The sequence below is a fragment of the Manacus candei genome, unplaced genomic scaffold (genome assembly GCF_025592945.1).
Source record: "Manacus candei isolate 608988 ecotype Guabito, Panama unplaced genomic scaffold, ASM2559294v1 h1tg000076l, whole genome shotgun sequence".
Classification (NCBI taxonomy): Eukaryota; Metazoa; Chordata; class Aves; order Passeriformes; family Pipridae; genus Manacus; species Manacus candei.
The window spans coordinates 6,571,878-6,589,904 of record NW_026138124.1 but is presented as its reverse complement, the minus strand read 5'-3'; the positions used below and the strand labels follow the sequence as shown (position 1 = coordinate 6,589,904).

Sequence of the window (18,027 nt, the reverse complement as noted above, 5' to 3'; positions counted from 1 at the left end):
TTCCCAAACATACACACCCCATCCAAAGAATCCCCAAACTATTTCCTGATACACCTGTGCAGGTAGAAGTGAAACCAATAGCTACAAAATCTCATATTAACATTCCTCACAAGTCCTCTTTTGCAATGACAATTCACTTTTCCCCAACCCCTTGACTAATCTGATTACAGAAAGCCACCTCATTTCAAAAAGCCATATTTTATTGGTTGATAAGTTATTTTAGTTACCTTGGTTTGTCTTACTTCTGCAGGTGTTATAATTGTCTTCATACAAATATGGCAAATTAAAAATGGCCACACCCACAGCTCTATTTTTAGATCACTGAATTCAAATATTACAACAACAACTGATTGAGAATGACACCGAGTCAAAGTTTTGGCTATACTTTTATTTACTTCACGTACTATGAACATATACATTACATGCTACAAAAAAAATAAAAAAAGACTTTAACTGTCAAGAAAGTGGATAGTGTTATAATACAATGGCACATGTTTCATATTTTTCTTCAAACTGGTTTGGTTAGAATCCTTCCCCAAAACCATTAACAAAAATGAAGTGTTTTACTCTTAAAATGATTAGAAATATTTTCATTATTAACAAATACAATTCAAACAGATTAACAAGATTTAACCAGGTCCAATATTAGTAAAAAGGCTGGGGTTTACCAAAATGAAATATATATTAAAAAAACCATAGCAGCCAGTTGTACTTTTTAGTGTGATATAATGTGTAAATGCACCAGAAGAACACAGTGTAATTGAGCATTCTGCTTTCACGGTGTATTTCTAGAAATGATTATTCTAGTTCTAACACCTGCCTATGCACAAGAGACCAAAAAACACAGCCAAGTAGAGACAAAAGATTGTGACCAACATTCTTAGCAATGATTTTTTTGCACGCATCGGGGAGAAGGGAGGGAACAAATAGAAGAGGATAAACAAAGGCCACAAAAGGATTTAATCTACATGTTCATGAACATATGTTCTACCTATTTTCCTTTAAGAGCTTGACAAGTTGAAATGTCTACTTTGTCCAAATGCAAACATTTCTACCACCTATGAAACAAAACCACATTTTGGCTTAGAACTGAATAGTGGAAAACAGTTGCATTAACGTGTCAGTTGACTATGAAAAACTGCTTGACAAGAACTTGGGGTTCTAGTGCAACAGCGGCTATTAAGACTCCTCTAGTTTCTTTATTTTGCTGTTTCAAAGAGTAAAAATATTCACAATTTATACAGTCTTAATAAAACCACATCTACAAAGTTTGCAGGGTATTTGCTAGTTAATTCGACTCACGTCTTTCCTATTAAAAGGGCAATATTTGCATAATAAAACTACCAGAAAAATGTTCTTTCGGTATCTTAAAATTTAACTCCCGATTGAAAAGGTACAAATATATGGGCTTTCATTAACTGCAGTTGGGAAAAATACTTCAGAACAGTGTTTATTCTAAGAACACACCGTTCGTTATGTTTCTTTTGCAATACATGAAGAAAAATATAAGCAAATATGGGCGATTGAAAAACTCAATATTAAGCCTGTTATTCAGAGTGCAGCTATTGAACAAAAAAACCCTGTTACAGTAAATATCGAGGTCAGAGGAAAAATACAAATTAGCCTTAAAGAAACCGATGAGTTACAGAGTCTAAGAGTTAGTTTGTCAATTTTTTTCCCCTCAAAGTGAATTTTGTACTGAGCTAGAAGAGATCCCACAATCACTGGCACATCACCCTAACCAGAACAGCAATCCAAGCTAGGACAGGACTGCAATTCCTTTGTTTCCACTCCCACACCACTGTCCCAGCTGTCAGTTTTCTGACAATCCTCAGTAGTGCTCATGAGACTGGTGATGGACAGGTGTGATTAACGTACATCGGCATTAGTGCACAGAAGTCATGAGTGCCCATAACCTGAACATTAGTCAGACTTGCTGATGGATTAGTTCTGAAGTAAAACAACTAGTACTTAAATATAACAGAAATATTATAACTTCCAGCATGTTACAGAGTTCTGAGGTAAAGTGTTACCAGTATTGTTGTACAGGTCGGTGCAGTGCAGCAAAGGCCTTTGCAGCATGTGCGACCAATGAGCCACTCGAGTCACATGGTTTGTAGCAACCAAAACCAACATTTTCCGTTTGATACTATTTAGAAAAACCGTTCTGTACGGATTACACTGTAGTCATAAAGTTACAAAATTTAGTTTGGTCACTAGAGTGCTGTGCTTGGAAAACAACCCGGGGTACAGGTAAGGGATAGTTACTTCAGTGTTTAATTTCAGTTTACAAAACTTACTGAATCCATTCTGATTTATATTAGAGAAAACCAGATAATTAGAAGAACAGACTACAAAAACAACCACCAAGCAGTGCATAATACTGCCTATTCAATGCACTGATTTTCATTATGAGCTAGGAAGCCGTATTTACTCTATTATGCCTTTTGAGAATCAGTCCAGAAGCACACAATTATTTTCCATTAGTTTATTAAAAATAAAATCCTCATGAATTCACTATCAAATATTTTACAGATGGGAATCAAACCAGAAGAGTCCCCAGAGTAACTTTATAATAAAAGTAATATTTGGTTTGTCAGTTCACCATGTTTGACACCGATTTGTACTGTAACAGTATTGTACAACAGGAGTATCCAAGAATTCTAGAAACATTAAACTAGCCCTACATAATTTAACTTTACTGGAAAGCAGTGTCAATATTTTAGTATATTTAGTGAATCAAACACTGCTTTAAAGCTACGTATTAAAGTGCTACGCACGTATTTTTCAGCACTGATATGGACGTTTACACTTCTATAAGCCTTGTATTTGTGGATAAAGAGATATTTGTGTGTTAACAAAAACCTTAATTTAATATCAACTGCTATGTTTGAAGCATCAACAGTACTGATGAAATCAATCTAGTGTCCACAAACTTCTAGAATTCTGAGGTTGATTTGATCTGTCATTTACCATCAAAATGGTAAGAACGTGTAAATCACAAGGGCTGTCCCCAACAGCACTACATAAATCTGTACTGTGCATAGTTAACTGACCATGCAGAGTACTGTATAGCCTTTCTAGGACAGAGAATTCAGGATGGAAAAAAACATGGAGAAAGCTCCAGGATAAATTGGTAAAATTTCTATCTGTGTATTGAATTGTCTACGGTTGATGTTCATTGCCTGAGGAAGAAGCAACATAAGCAATGGGACCGGAGAGAGCTATAAATGTCATCTGAACATCTACAGTCCTGCTCTCCCCGGCTGCTGCTGCTGGCAAGGTCCAGTCTGCCGTGCACATGGACATAAGCAGGCATTACAACCTAGAATCGTGGACTAGTTCTGCCACTTGACACACGAGTTATCTACTGTCGTACCCTGAATTACATGACCCTTGATTAAGGAATGGTGGTGTTCAGTCCCAGGGGTTTGCAGGTTATCAGAATGCTTATCCAAGCAATTCCGCTTTCAATCGGTCGGAACAGAGTCTTGATGGCATCTGCAATAAAAACAAGTTGAGATTGTTCCCATCTGTAAGAGCAACTGTTGAGCCACACTCAGCTGAAGTCCTCGTCGGGATTCTGTTGATCCAGCAGACGGACGTGTGTGAATGGAAAGTGACCCCGTCTGCCATTACATTCTCCTTCCCACTGACCACTCATGTTAATCTTTGTGACCTTTACCAGCTCACCGACCTGCGGGGCAAGAAATAAATACGTGTTACCATCCACAAACACCGGGATGAGCCGCCAGCCCTCCCCGCTGGTGTGTCCCCCAAGTGTACCAGACACACGTCCATACAAAGCAGTCCTGACCGTTCCTGAGACACCAGCCTGTCCCCCACGTCATTCACTCCTGAAGAAAGTATAGAGAGAAAAAGGCATGCCTAGATCAGGTGAGAACTACCTGAAGTGCCAGTAATCCAACACTAATCCCTCAGAGCACTCTTGGCACCTGCCATCAGGTGCCATCCCAATAAATGTGCCTCGCTGGACCGACAGAGGCTCGCACACTGCTGGTTCTCCACCGAGAACATCACCAAGGCAGGCTGGACCAAGTGAACACTAACCTGGAAGCTAAACAGCTCCTTGGTTTTGAAATTCCACTTCTCAAGTATTATTAAAAAGGCTCTGGATAAGTGGGGAATCTCTCTCCACAGACTATAAAACACTGAGAGAATGTGCAGGTGTCTAAGCAGCAGTGCCTTAAGGCTGCTCTGTTCTTACTCTGAGCGTCCTCAAACAGCCACTACCAGAGGCAAGGCCAGATGACATTTCAGTCTTGCCCACCACAGATTTCTCACAGAAATAAATCTCACTGAACCACAGAATAGTTTAGGTTGGAAAAGATCTTGAGGATCAGAGTCCAACCATTAACTCAGCACTGCCAAGTCCACCACTCACAGAAATATTAAAGAGAACTGATGCCCTCTCCCTCTTAGACCTGACTTTTTTTAGCTAGAAAAATAAAACAATGGTTGCTATGGACCAATGAAACTAGAACACATTGTTTCAAAGCATCTGATTTTAACAAAGTACACTACATAAAAGCCCAGCAATATATCTCCTGTTCTCATCTCCACCCTGATATTCTCGGCACCAATTCTGTCTCCCTTTGACAAAGGGTCAAACTGCACAGCAGTCACTTCCCCAAGGCAGTGCAGTCAGGTCTAGGGCTGATCAGTCCCCAACTCTGTTGCATCTTCAAGGGTACTTTAAACAGCACTTACACAAGCTAAGAAAGCAAAATTTACATTGTAAAGGCGCTGGTGAATTAATAAATGCAACCCTGAAAAGCTGTCTACCCGTTTCTACCCCTCTGTAGAATTTTATCAATAATCTTATTTACAAGTAAAAAACAATGGGTTTTAGAATTCTTTAGAGGGAGGATGCTTTCTGGGGACAGATATACACTTATTTTCTTTCATGTATACTGTAAATAAACTCTGCAGGCAAGGCCAAAGGCCTCACTGCATTTAATCCAAAAATTCACTGAATATACAGTTACTGGTTTACACAGATGCTCATCACTGTGTTCCAAATCCATCCTAACTGAATCTCATTATTCTCACTTTCCAGGCAGCAAATGAAGAACAAGGAAAACAATTTAAGATGCTACCAATCTCCATTAACTTTACAGGTTTTAATCACTTACGATCTTTTGCCAGAACAGCTTTTAACAGTTCATAAATTCAAACCACTTCATGGACATTTAATTAAGCTCCCCATACCTCTCATGATTACTTATCTGGTAATGAGAGGCCCACTGGGACTCTCACTGTAGTTTTATTTTTTCCTTTTGTAATCATTAGTATAGACATTTTAATGAATCATATTTTGAAGAAAATCCTCTTATGTATTTGCTACAGGCAAAAAGGAAGCCTTCCTCGACTACTGAATGCAAGTTTCAGCTCTTTAGGAATTTAATCATGCAGTTTGTATAATTCTACTACTGCTAATAACCACTGGGGGGTTGTACCAATAAAAATACTCTGCTGACCAAAACAATACATCAGCTCTAATTTAACAAGGGGGAGATTAAATGTGACAATACTAGAACCGGAAAATCTTATTTCCCAATCACAACCATTACAAGAACAATGTCCTAGATAATTTTAAACTCTTCAGACCTGGCTATAATCTATGTATCAGCCTCCAACACAACAGTATTTAACCTCCAACCCACTAGGAAGGAAGGAACACAAGCTGCACTTAAGTTTGCTGTCTGCAAGGTATTTTTCTCAGACTGCTCTTATTGACTATCACACCCTAATTCATGTTCATACAGAGTTTATCTTGGACATCCTACAATCAACTCACCTGCAAAAGGTGAGTTCAACACTGCAATGGCAGTGAGTTATAATACAGGATGCTTGTGACACTCCCTCACTCCCAGAAGCATCCTGTAGCTGTTTTTTGGTTTTCAGGGGTGTTTCAGGGTCATTGCAGCCAAGGGACACCCATTTATGAATTCTCCTTACTATAAGAAGCTACACATGAAATCTGCATTTCAGTGATCATGAAAAGAGGAAAGACCTCTGAGATAAAATACTCCTTTTTTACCATTGCAGTAGTCATTTAGCAATCACTCTGATACAAATTTTCATTCACATTTCATCTATATATATATATCTTCCCACTTCATTCTTATATATATATCTTTACACCTATCAAAGTAGGATTGACTTAAGTGAGCATGGATCATTTCACAAATGCTGGCTTAATAAAATGACTCCATTAGTTCCACAATAACTTACAGATCTTTCTAGATCTGCTTTGAAACTCTGCCTATTAAGCTACAGTTCAAACACTGTCCTGAAGACAATACAGAGAACTTTTCAAAAATTACCCATTATTACAAGTGCTGAAATTTTAAAACATTTAGATTAGAAATGGATGTTCTCTTCGAATTCTCCTCACTTTTAACATTGACTTATGGTATCATTAGTCCATAGTGCATCATCCCACCAAGCACAGCACCTCAGGAACAACACTGTACCCTGCTAGAAAGTCAGGTTTGTCTCAGTCTTCATCAGAAGTTTTAAAACTAAATATACCCCATATGCTTCAAAGCAAAACTGAAGGTTCAAGTGAAGACTTCTGTATGCTGAGGTTTTATTCCAAGTACTCCTCTTTGGTGAGGTCAAGGTGGCAGAGTTCTGCTACTGTTACAAAGAAAAAAAATAAATCGATCGATCTCAGAGTCATTCACCAAACAGATCTTCCCTTTTTCTCCTCTATTTTCTCTTAAAATAGACTGACAACTCCTTGAATAGGTCCAGTTACATGCAAAATAAATGTTAACTTCTCCTGCTGAATCTTTTTTCCATAACACAGCACAGACTTTATTAGAACATTCCCTGCTCTGATCCTCCTCCCTTGAGCTCTTCAAAAGCATGTCAGTCTTAAAATAACAGAGCAGTACAGATATTCTGTTTGCAGTTTGGGCAAAAACTGTTTGATGTTAAGAATCTATTTTTCTAAGAGAAACAGTGGGATCCACCCCCACCCATGAATATTGCCAGATTTGAGGATAAGAGTTTTCATTTGGAAAGAATCCCACTTTCTGTATTTATAAAGAGGTCTGGGCAAAAATGGACTGATAAGATTTACATAATGCTTTCTACTAAGTTATCTAAGAAAGAGATCTCTAAATAAACAGGGAAGGAACACCATGAAGTGAAAGGGAACGTGAAAAAAAGGAGACAACAAGAAACAGCACTTTGATAGACAGGATGAAGAAAAACTTGGGAGAAAATGAAGTGCATATTGCTATTTTTTTCCCTGTACAGACATCGAAAGCAACTCAGTAACATTGTGATTGGAAGTGATAAAAGCTGCAAAGAAGCTCTGAAGGACACTAGAAGCAGTGATCAATGGCTTATGTTCTAAAACTAAATTTTCCCAGTTTATACAGAATAAAGAACCACCACTACTACTGCATTTCTTAAATGCAGAGGTGTAGCAAGACAGGAGTGCATCACCCTAATCAAGAAGTTCTACATTCAACTGATAAATATTTCAGTAAGTTTGTAAGGCCCACAAAGGCCAATGTTGTGCACCAGAAATCTTACACTGTCACAAAGATGAGCTGAGCTGACACTTCTCAGTTCCCCCCTCCCCAACACTTCAGCTGTCGAGGCTGTTACCATCAGTTAGTAAAAGATACTAATGGTGTAAGGTAGCTCAGAGCAGAGAGATATTCTCCACAACTACTCTTCCTAAAGCACAGCAACTTGATAGATCATGTGAGTTTTGGTGAAGAGGATTGAGCTAACACAAGATCAGCCACAGCACTCACAAGCTGTTCTTCAGCCTGTAAAGGATTTCCTTTCACTCTAAGTTGCTTATGATGGTCTGGATTTACCAGCATTTTCTCACTCTCCCTATTTCACTCCACGCTCCCAAGCTCTGCACAGGGCAGTGTTGTGGGGTTCTGCTTTAAAGTGGGAAGTTGAGGCTTGAGAGAACATTAGTGGCACACTGATAAATAACAGCAAAATAATATTATAAAATTAACAGCAAAATCCAGAAAGAAACCCAAAAGGTTTTGATAAATATGCTACAACATAATATCCAGAGGCTCAAAAAATATGTAACATCTGGTAATTACATAGTCTGCAATGCCATTCAAGAATATTCTCAAGTTCCAGGAGGTGGCTGGGTGAAAAGAGTGAGAAAAACAGGGAAAGAGACAGTATTTTAGGCTGTAGTAAAGGATGAAGGATAAAAATCTTCACGTTTCCCTAAAATCTGATGAGTTGGCATAAATTTCTATCCATGCTTCTCAACCCAATAATAGTCACCTATCTAACAGAAAGTATAGTAACTCAGAGTGCATTTACATTGCTCCCCCAGATAAATTTTTACCTACAATGGGGAAAAATGTCACATTTGCCAGGCTGCACATCAATTATCCATCTGTAGAATGTGCTGCATTTGCCAGTTCTGTACTACAGACACACACCTACAGCTGCCAAATCACTGGAGTCCTGAAGTGCCTTTTGTGCCATGCACAATTACACAAAGTATGTGAGAGTGAAGAGGAGATGCTCTGACTCAGCACAGAAACTGTTTTTTCCCAAGTACTTAAAATGTTATATAAACAGGAAGTCAATTAGGTATCAGGAAATTCCAGAGCCTCTGGCTCAAAGAAGCCTAGATTAAAGGATACAATTTACATATCCTAAGGCAAAGGTCTGCCACTGGGAATACCTTAGTATCAATTTCCTCAAACTTAACTTGAGGGAGAACTATCTGATATGGAGAGATAGAGCACTCTAGTCATCTTTTAAGAGGAAAAAGAAAAATCAAAAAGGGCCTGTACAAGTACTTGATCATGTCAGGAAGTGAATCAACCTGAGGGAAACTCCTTGCTTTATTACAAATCCTGCTCCATCAATCACTGCTTTATGCAAGACCTCCCTAATAAATTGTAATGTAAGTTGTAAAACACTCCTGCTTCACAATCTAAACCCAAAGCAATCTGCTTAAGGTGAAGATATTACAATAAAACCCTGTGTGTGATCATCATCCTCTCAGCCTGGGTAACTTCAAAATGACTATCAATGTTTGCACTGATTGCTTTAAACTGCTGACAGACTGGAAGGGAAAACCCAACACAACATAAACCAACAAACAACCCAGCACACCTTGTACACCTTGGTGAGGCACACGACAGCAAGCACAGACACACAACTCATGAACTGCTCCCTCTCCCTCCCCCCTAAAATAAACACTTGGGAAGTGAAAACATGGATGGGGAAACACTTGTGTTAGTGATGGCTGACAAAGACACAATACTGGTTCAGTAACCTAAACATGCTGTAATAATCAACAATAATCTAATCTACAAGTGACTTAAATCACTCATTTAAAAAAAAAAAAAGCCTTTATCCATAACTTATTAATCATGACGTAAAACAATGCTTTTCCCTTTCTTATTCCTACAAAACTATCAATGTGATTGAAAGGGAAATCCCTTGAACAGATCTCTTCCTTCTGAATTTTGCCCATTATGTACCTCCAAAGCCAAGGCTGTCTTGTCGTAGGCATTAGGGACTCGCTTCTGGATAACCCGGGCATAAATAGGGCCATTCTGAAGGTTAGGGAGCGGAGTGTTGATGCTGGGCTGGGCATAGGGCCCTGGCTCCGGCCCACCCAGTGGTTGTGGGTGGGAACTATCCTGGTTACCTCCAATCAGAGTAGGGACTGAAGCAGAGGAAGGTCTATACTTCTCGACGTAAGGAACAGGTATCATTCCCCTCTTCCCTTCGCTGTCTTCTGCATTCCACCACTGCTCTTCAGGCTTATCCCAGATTTTCAGTATGTCTCCTTTCTTAAATGGAAGATCTTCCTCATCATTTCCATTAAAGTCAAAGAGAGCTCGCACATACTCAGCCTCCTCCTGCCTGAGGATAACACCACTATTCTGCCTGGACCGGGAGACTGGTTCTATCAAGGTCGTAGTGTCCAAATAGTGTATTTTGTAGAATTCCAGTAAAGATGGCAAAGAATCAAACTCTTGGTCACCTATTCGAAATCTGGTGGGATTCGACCCTGAAAAAAGAAGGCAACATGTCAAAGAGAGCATACAACAGTTAAAACTGTAAATAAAACATCTGAGAAGACATTTACAGAGAAGTATTTCTACAGTGAACTTGGTATCTTTACACCAGCATTCATCAAATTCAGCTTTTAGAGTATTTTTAATCTAAGACAGCACTATCGTGATCGTGAGGATAGAGTTTTGTTCTAAAAGATTTTGTCAAAGAAGGAAAAGAGTAATTGTTTGGCACTGCCAAACTTCCTGAATTAGGATAAAAATATCTTTGTTTCTTTAAATGTTATATGGACCCAAGAGATGAAAGTGTTCAGTGTATCTTTCTCAGAAGCCTGTACCATTTTCAGCAACACATAATACCCTTTTTCCTGTTTTATACTCTAAATATAGGAAGTAAATGAAATTTTGGTACAATTTCAAGGAAATTATTTTTTTTAAACTCTCTTTTGCTGTTCAGATTTATTTTCAAAGGACAACAGTGCCATAATGGTTGTTTACCTGATGTAATATACCTTGGGTTAAAGGCATGGACACTATGGAAAACTGCTTAGCACAGCAGCAAAAAAGTGATGGGAATGAGCAAATGAAGTTATTTTTCATTTTGATAAAAGGTACCATTAAAGAAAATTATCTATGTTTTATGCAATGCAAAGCAATAACATATTTTCATAATAAGTATGACTCAGCCTTTTAATCCCAAGTCTTGTAGTTTCTTTGCCATATTTGTCAGACAGAGCCTAAGCTACAAATCCAAAACTCAAATACACTGAAATACAGATGATGTTCATATTCAAGCCATCACAAGCACCAAAGTGCAGAGTATCCATTTCAATTTGCAATCAGTGTGCTGTACTTTTTTTTCCATTTTATGTTCTTCTGGGGAAAAAACACACACATGATGTTCTATTTCCACCATACCCTGTGCAATCAGTTATGGGAAGGATCGTGGAAGGCTGGGGGAGGGTAGAGGAGATGAAAAGATTTATGCTTTAATGAGTAACTCTTTTAGCAAGAAAGAGATGCTTGCTTTGCAAGTCTGTTTTCTCTGCAGGGAATATCTAACAGTTCCGAGACTTAGCTCTGGAGTACAAAGCAAACAGAATCCTTCAAACTGTCACTGATCCAAACCCCCCTTCAAAGTAGCACTGTCAGCATGGAAAGCTGACATTACAACAAGTTCTTTCAAGAGAGCAAAAAGGGGTTCTAACAGAGAAAAGGGCAGATTCAATAAGATCAACATAGACAAACACCCGATAAATAAGTTTTGAAGTATCCTGAAGGAACATAAACATTAGTGAAGCTGGTTACAGGAAACTCAAAGCAGCAGAACTAAAGCCATCGGAAAATGCACATTTGCATGCATTAACAGCCCTGAAAGGCTTTCAAAAGAAATGAATACAAACACAGGGAGCCAAAAACCAAAAGCAATACCCTCAAAAAAATTGTGAAAAACGAAACACAAACTGGCATCACCGAGAGATAAGGAAGTTAATGTAATTATCAGTATGGAATATGAACCCAGCATGGGAAGAGAAATAAGATTCCATCTTATTCTCCCAAATTGTAACGCTGAGAAGTTACAAAACTCCCTCAACTTTTGTTGCTGAGATGTAACTTACAGCTCTAGACTTTGCCAGAACTCTGGAATTTCATCCCAGTGGCCTCACAGGAGATGACTTCTGGCTGGACAGGCAGCATCCCTACGCCACTTCCAAACAGCTGAGGTTCACTCCATCAGGGTAGGATGTGATCTGGGAATGCTGCACTTCCCCTAGCTTTGGAAGCAGGAAACCAAGCTTGTAACTAGTGGTAAAGACATCAAGTTTCAGACCTGCCTGGTGACAGAAACATGAGCATGTATCTCCTACTACTTTAGTTGTGAACCTTTAAGGATCAAGGCTTGTGGGACACTTAGGTTAAAAGAAAAAGTCGTAGAAACTTTAAGACCAGGGCAGCCAAGCACTTTGAAGTCATAGGGAAAAGACTGAATCTCAGGGAAGTTCACTGACATGGAACTTACTTCACATGACAATAATACAGAACCTGTAACTCTAATTTACTTTTGTAAAAGCTGCTACAAGCTGACTCAGTCAGGAGGCTGAGCTCTGTCTCCAGCAACAAAAGTATTCCAAGAAAATCTTACAAGTCATAGGGAATGAGCAGCTCATCAGTAACATTCATCAGCCTTGTCAGCACCAACAATCATCACCAGGATGAAAAAGGTATTTTGGAGTGTCTTTTTTTTCCTTTGGAACAGGTTCACCCTTTTGAATTAATGCACAACAGCCTGAAGTAGCTGCCAAATGTACCTGAATACAAGTTGGACTTTAAGAAGGAAAGTCCACTGGAACATTATGTACAGGGAAGGAGCGACTGAAATCAGTGTACTGTATCCTGGAAAATCATACTCTAAAAGGCATTTGGCACAACTGAAGAACAGCCAGAGAACACAGACACTCCAAATTCAAGGATCAGAAAGACAAATGCACTCCTTGAAGGGACAAAGAGACAAGCATCAGAAAGGAGAGACTCTATCTTCACAAAGAGCACTGCCAGAATACCACGTGCACTTCTGATGCTTTTGTATTAAAAAAAGTAAGGCAGCTACAAAAGGCTGGAAAGATCTCTTTGCAACAAGAAATCTACAGGCTTAATCCAAAGTAATTAACAAAGAACACAAAGGCAGCAATCTCGTAATTGTCTGGAGAACTTAAACAGAAGACCTCTAAAATTCAGCTACCAGAGGCATAAAAAGGACAAAATAGTTCCAGGTCACAGTTGGTAAAATTGCAGGTTGGAAATAAAATACAAATCCACCTTGCCAAGGAAGTGGTAAACTTCCCATCAGTTCTTTTGTGGATACTCTTGTTCAGCTACAAGGTAATGAGCTAAATGATGCTCACGTGTAACAGAAATAATTCTACTCATTAAGGCTTCCAAGTTTTGTCATTTCCTGGTATAATGAAATTCAAAGATTAACAGATTTCAGGCTCAGAGAAATTCTTCAGCTTCTTGGCTGAACTGCAACACTGCTCATATCTGTAGGCCCATGGAATAATTAAGGCAAGATCTAACACAAGAAAGTTACAGCAACAAGGCAAGTGTTTTTTTGAGAATCAGAGCAGTTTTCCTTCGTGATCCTGGGAGACAGTCTTCTTGAAGGCACAAATATGAGCAGCACATTGTCCCCATCTTCTGAGGGCTCTCAGGAAGAGCACAAGGCGTGGAAAGGTAAAGTCCAGCTCCTGGAGGAACTTTAGTCACTTCCTATGAAAGCTGGACAAAAGGAGGACTAAAAATCATCTTCCCTCCTCCACAGCCCTGCAGAGCTGAAGGAAGAAGAGCTGCTCAGTGTGCACCTCTAGCACCAGCACTGCTCTGCTGGGTAAGGTTACTCCTTTGAATGAGAAGCACAAAAAGGGCTGAGGATCATCTTTCTTACTTACTCCATCCTGCTCCATCTCCACTAGGACTTAACCTGACTCCAGCCACCCCAGAGTGGCAGAGCAGGTAATGAAACCCCTGCTCTCAGAAAGGCCAGGGAAAAGTTAAAATCCAAAGCGTTCCAGAACTAAAGAAAGATTCAAACCTGGACCCTGTCTGTTCTCTGTTTATGATGCACATTCTCTCCTGACACGCTTTGGAACTGTGCTGGCTTCATGTCAATCTGGAGAAGATTGATTATATATGTTTTAAATATTGTACAGACACTGGGGAATGAGGAGTATAAAACACCCAATATTCTGCTGCTAGAGAGTGTGGGCAGGTGGTGTAACCACACAGCAACTTCTCACTTTCTCACACATCTCAGGGGTTTTACATTTCTCTCTTCACTCCAATTAACTGTTAGTGTCACTAGGGAGTTTTCTCTTTATTCCCAAGCTTTGGAAAGCTTTCCCTTTCAGTGCAGGGAACACCTCATGCAAACACAGGTTTTCATGTTTGTATTTAGGCCTAATCTTTAAAGGTGGTCCCCTTTCCTAACTCACAAAACGTGTTTTGGGCCAGAGAAGCTGTTCTTATCACACAGGTACTGAGACACGAGGCTCTCGTTCCCAAGTAAGATATCAGAGTGATGTAAGGCAGTTTCCTCCTGGAGCACATGGGAACCGGCTCCGAAGGCACCACATTCCAGCCTGTGTGGTTCCCCCACCCCCACAGGGACACCTTTTTTCTTTGTTCTTAAGTACCTTCCTACTCACGCTGAGCAAAACAAACAAGCACCATGAACGCCCTACGAAAACATAAAAGCCCATTGAGTGGCTCCTGGCAGAGCTCTGAGCACACACAGGAGTCACAGACTCATTTCTGCAGACACAGGAGGCAAGAAGAGCAGATGTCTAATGCAGGCACTTCCCAAGCTTCCACTACTTTGCATTTAAATATATTTTGATTTCAATATAAAAAAGGAAAGAAAACCCAAACCCAACCCCCCAAATCCCAAGTGTCAGAGTTAAACCCCACTGCTCACCCACACCTAAAGCCGTTCCATATAGAGTGTGGAGTATCATCCTGTATGTGTGGATATCATCCTGCAAGGATTCTATGATTCCAGGAAGTAGAGTCACAATGGAAGTGACTTAGAAGCCTAAGTTAAGCATCATGTTCCTAAAACTCACAGTGAAAACACCAGTTTCTGCACTATATTTGTCACACTTTCCTACTTCACACAAGTTTTACTACACTATAAGGTTTCTGTCTCCATAATGTTGTACTCTTAATAGAAAGCATATCTTTCTTTGGGTATTTTAGGCATTTTGTTTTAGTGCATATCACACATTTTTATCCCAAAGCCTCATGTTAAATTGCAAACACATGATGTTTTTAGTATTTCTTCTATTGTCTGCTGCCCTGCATGGAGCACTTTGTATTGTTTGGGATTTCTTCAGCCCATGACTGTGATATTTCATCACAAATTATACCCTAATTCTCATTCAGCTGTTAATCTCCATCTCCAGTGGAAACAGAGTGTTCTTCTTTCCCATAATTGGGTGATTTATCCTATTTTTTTTTTAAACAGCCTTACAGCATTTCAGGAAGAAGTGAAAAGATTTGGTTGATTTTTCTGTTAAATATTTTTCTTATGATGAAAAATCACCTGCAAGAAGTTAAAAACTGCAGCATCAGGCAAAAGGCGAATTTAACAACAAGTTCACAAGTTTATTTTATACTTTGGAAACAGAACAAAGTATCATGTTTTTGTGACATCATGGCTTTCAGTATTAGGGAAGCCAAAGCTCCTCATCTCATTCACTCTGTACTGAGGCTTCCCTAACTCTAAGTGCAGTATTAGAGCACTCAGGAATTTCACAAACACTTACTGAGACCAACAAAAATCAACCCAAGACCTGACCTGGCATATTCAGATTTCCCAGTGAGACCTGTGTGTTTGTCAACCAATAAACTGTACCATAATAAAACCTGTAGAATTGGTTTTCCCAATGTTTTAGCTTGACCACAATAAGCAAGCAGGACAATTTGCAAACATTCACCTCTTTTTACTGCACTGGTTTCCCTACCCAAACATGAAATCCTATTCAATCTTCTACCAAAGTTTTCATCTCCCTTCCATTGCAGAACAACCCCACACTTACTTTTTTTCTGAAAGAACATCTTAATTACACTGTAATTTAATATACACACTACCAGCACCTTCTTGGGTTTAGTGTATCAGCATGGAGGCATGATTTAGTTAAAGTTACTAAAATCAGTGTAGGAGTGTCTGTAGTGCAAGAGGACAAATAAAAAGGAGACCAACCAAAACATAATTATACTTTTTAAGTTATATTAAGCCTACTGTGCCACCAGCTTACACAACTACTCTTTACAGATAAACATTTAAAGCAAGAGAATTACAAAGCATTTAGTGATTTTGACCAAACTCCACAATGTTTTAGCTCCCATGACACAAGTCAGCTCATAGAATGTCACAAAATGAGCTTAAGGATGTACCCCAATAAAAGAGTCAGGATGGCTGTACTGAAGTGATACCACAATAACACGGAAACACTGTTTTTCCAGAGATCAGTTGCTCCCCAGAAATCAACTGCCCAGAACTGACAGCCACAATCCAGTGTTTTTCACCACCACTGTCTTTAAAGTCCTGTTGGGCTGATTCCACAACAAACCATCCTGGTAACTTACCCTGCTCTACACAACACCAGCCATCCACGGCAGCAATTATTGCACCAAACCTCTGCAAAGCTACAGCAACAGAACTGTCTGCACAGACGTGAGACAATCCAGCACACTGTGGGGTAAACCATTTCACTGCCCACAGCAGCAACGACTTACACTTGACTTCCAGCTGAATTCAGCCACTTCTACCTGTGGAGCTTTGTGACTTGAGTGCACTCTGCAGTTCCTGGGGTAAACATGATGAGACTTTCCCAAATTTTCAAATCTGAAGTGTCCCCCTGAGCAAGGGAAATTACTGTGTAACAGTGCAAATCTACTGGCAGTAGTTTTGTTTTTTTCTTCGATTATCTCCCTCTTAGTCAACTGAAAAATCTTCCCTATAACAAGTATTGTTACATCTTTCCAATCTTGGTCTCTTATTCCAACCACAGACCTACATCAGAAGTCGCTGTCCCTGCAGAAATTCATATAATATTTACTTTCGGCCAAATAAGTTCACCAAATCTCTTATTACACAGGTTTACTAGACTTCAAAAATTGTCCAGTGGCTCTTTTGTGAGATGCCAGCAACGGACCCACATCATTTTGCAGGCATTAATCCAAACTGGAGCAGTTCCACTACCAGCTTCATTAATTCCCACAGGAGGGATATTGCAGGTTCTCACACATCCAAGGACTCTGCATTGCTGGGGGTTCATTTAATTGCATTAAACAGCAAAAACGCTGCTTCTCATGACACAGTTTTCCCCCGACACCATCACTACCTTGTGCTCTCTAAGCGTTACACTTAAACTCGTTTTCATATTAGATGCTCGGCTGATGAGAAACATCAAACTTCGCCCTTCAAGGGGAAAAGCCCCCTGAATTTCGCATCTGATTCAAAGCGACGATTGCCATTACATCCCGAGGAGTCCCCACTCCTCAAACTACCCGCTCGGAACTCAGCCTCACGCCTGCCTGACAGCGCAGCGCTGCCTTGTCAGAAGGCAGATTTTGGGATGACACTTGCACAGAACCATCTCCCGGCCGGGGTGACACGTGAACCCACGGGCTGTCGATAACCGCTTTAGTAAAACAAAGGCGGCGGGAGGCTGGAGCCGCAGGATCTCCCCGGCCGCCCGGCTCCGGGACGCGTTTCATGCGGCGCTGGGAAGGCAGGTGCGGGCGGACGGCTCAGCCCCAGCTGCGGAAACACGGCTTAATTCCACCACAAAGCGCTCCACGCCTTCCAGCACCGCCCGGGCGCCGAGCGGAGCCGCCCCGGCTGCCCTGCCCGGGGCTGGGGGGCACCGCCAGCCCTGGGGGTCACTCACCCGGGGCCCCGGGGCCCTCGCCGCCGGCCCGCCGGGCTCCCGCCGGCCCCAGGCTGTTGACGATGTAGTGCGAGACGCGGGAGCTCTCGGACACCGACAGCACGAAGTCGCCGGGGATGGTGCCGGAGTCGCGCACCAGGAAGGTGCCGTGGCGCTGCCCCTGCAGCAGCGACACGGCCTCGGCGCGGCTCAGCCGCCCCCAGTACCAGCTGGCGCGGTCCTCGGAGTCGAACTGCCCGGCCATGGGGGCCGCGCTCCTCCCCCGCCCGCGGCCGCCGCCGCCCGCGGAGCCGCTTCAAAATGGCGGCCCCGGCCCTGACCTCACCTACCGGACGTGACCGCGCGCGGGGGCGTGACGTCATCTCCCCGCGCGCGCGGGAGGCGGGGGGGGCTCGGCTGTGAGGGCGGGCGGGGAGCGCGGAGGCGGGAACGGGCGGTGACCGTTCGGAGCCGCGGAATCCCGAGTTACAGACTCAGGTTGGAGAAGACCTCTGAGGGAGTCGAGTCCAACC

General features: G+C 41.2%; 1 protein-coding gene across 3 annotated transcripts; it reads right to left on the bottom strand.

Annotated features, from left to right (window-relative positions):
• Nucleotides 1-367: 367 nt before the first annotated feature.
• CRK (CRK proto-oncogene, adaptor protein) lies at nt 368-17,836 on the bottom strand. Of its 3 annotated transcripts, XR_007908068.1 has the most exons (4): nt 17,516-17,836; nt 9,525-10,060; nt 6,501-6,666; nt 3,559-3,697 (listed from the first exon to the last, which is right to left on the bottom strand). XR_007908068.1 is itself a non-coding variant. In XM_051809769.1 (3 exons), exons 1-3 carry the CDS (start codon nt 17,757-17,759, stop codon nt 3,560-3,562), a joined length of 918 nt encoding a protein of 305 aa, XP_051665729.1. In that variant the 5' UTR covers nt 17,760-17,836; the 3' UTR covers nt 368-3,559. The 3 variants fall into 3 exon arrangements, 2 of the variants coding, with proteins under 2 accessions (XP_051665729.1, XP_051665730.1); XM_051809769.1 differs by lacking the exon at nt 6,501-6,666 and having other exon boundaries at nt 368-3,697; XM_051809770.1 differs by lacking the exon at nt 6,501-6,666 and having other exon boundaries at nt 3,497-3,697; nt 9,695-10,060.
• Between the last annotated feature and the right edge of the window lie 191 nt (nt 17,837-18,027).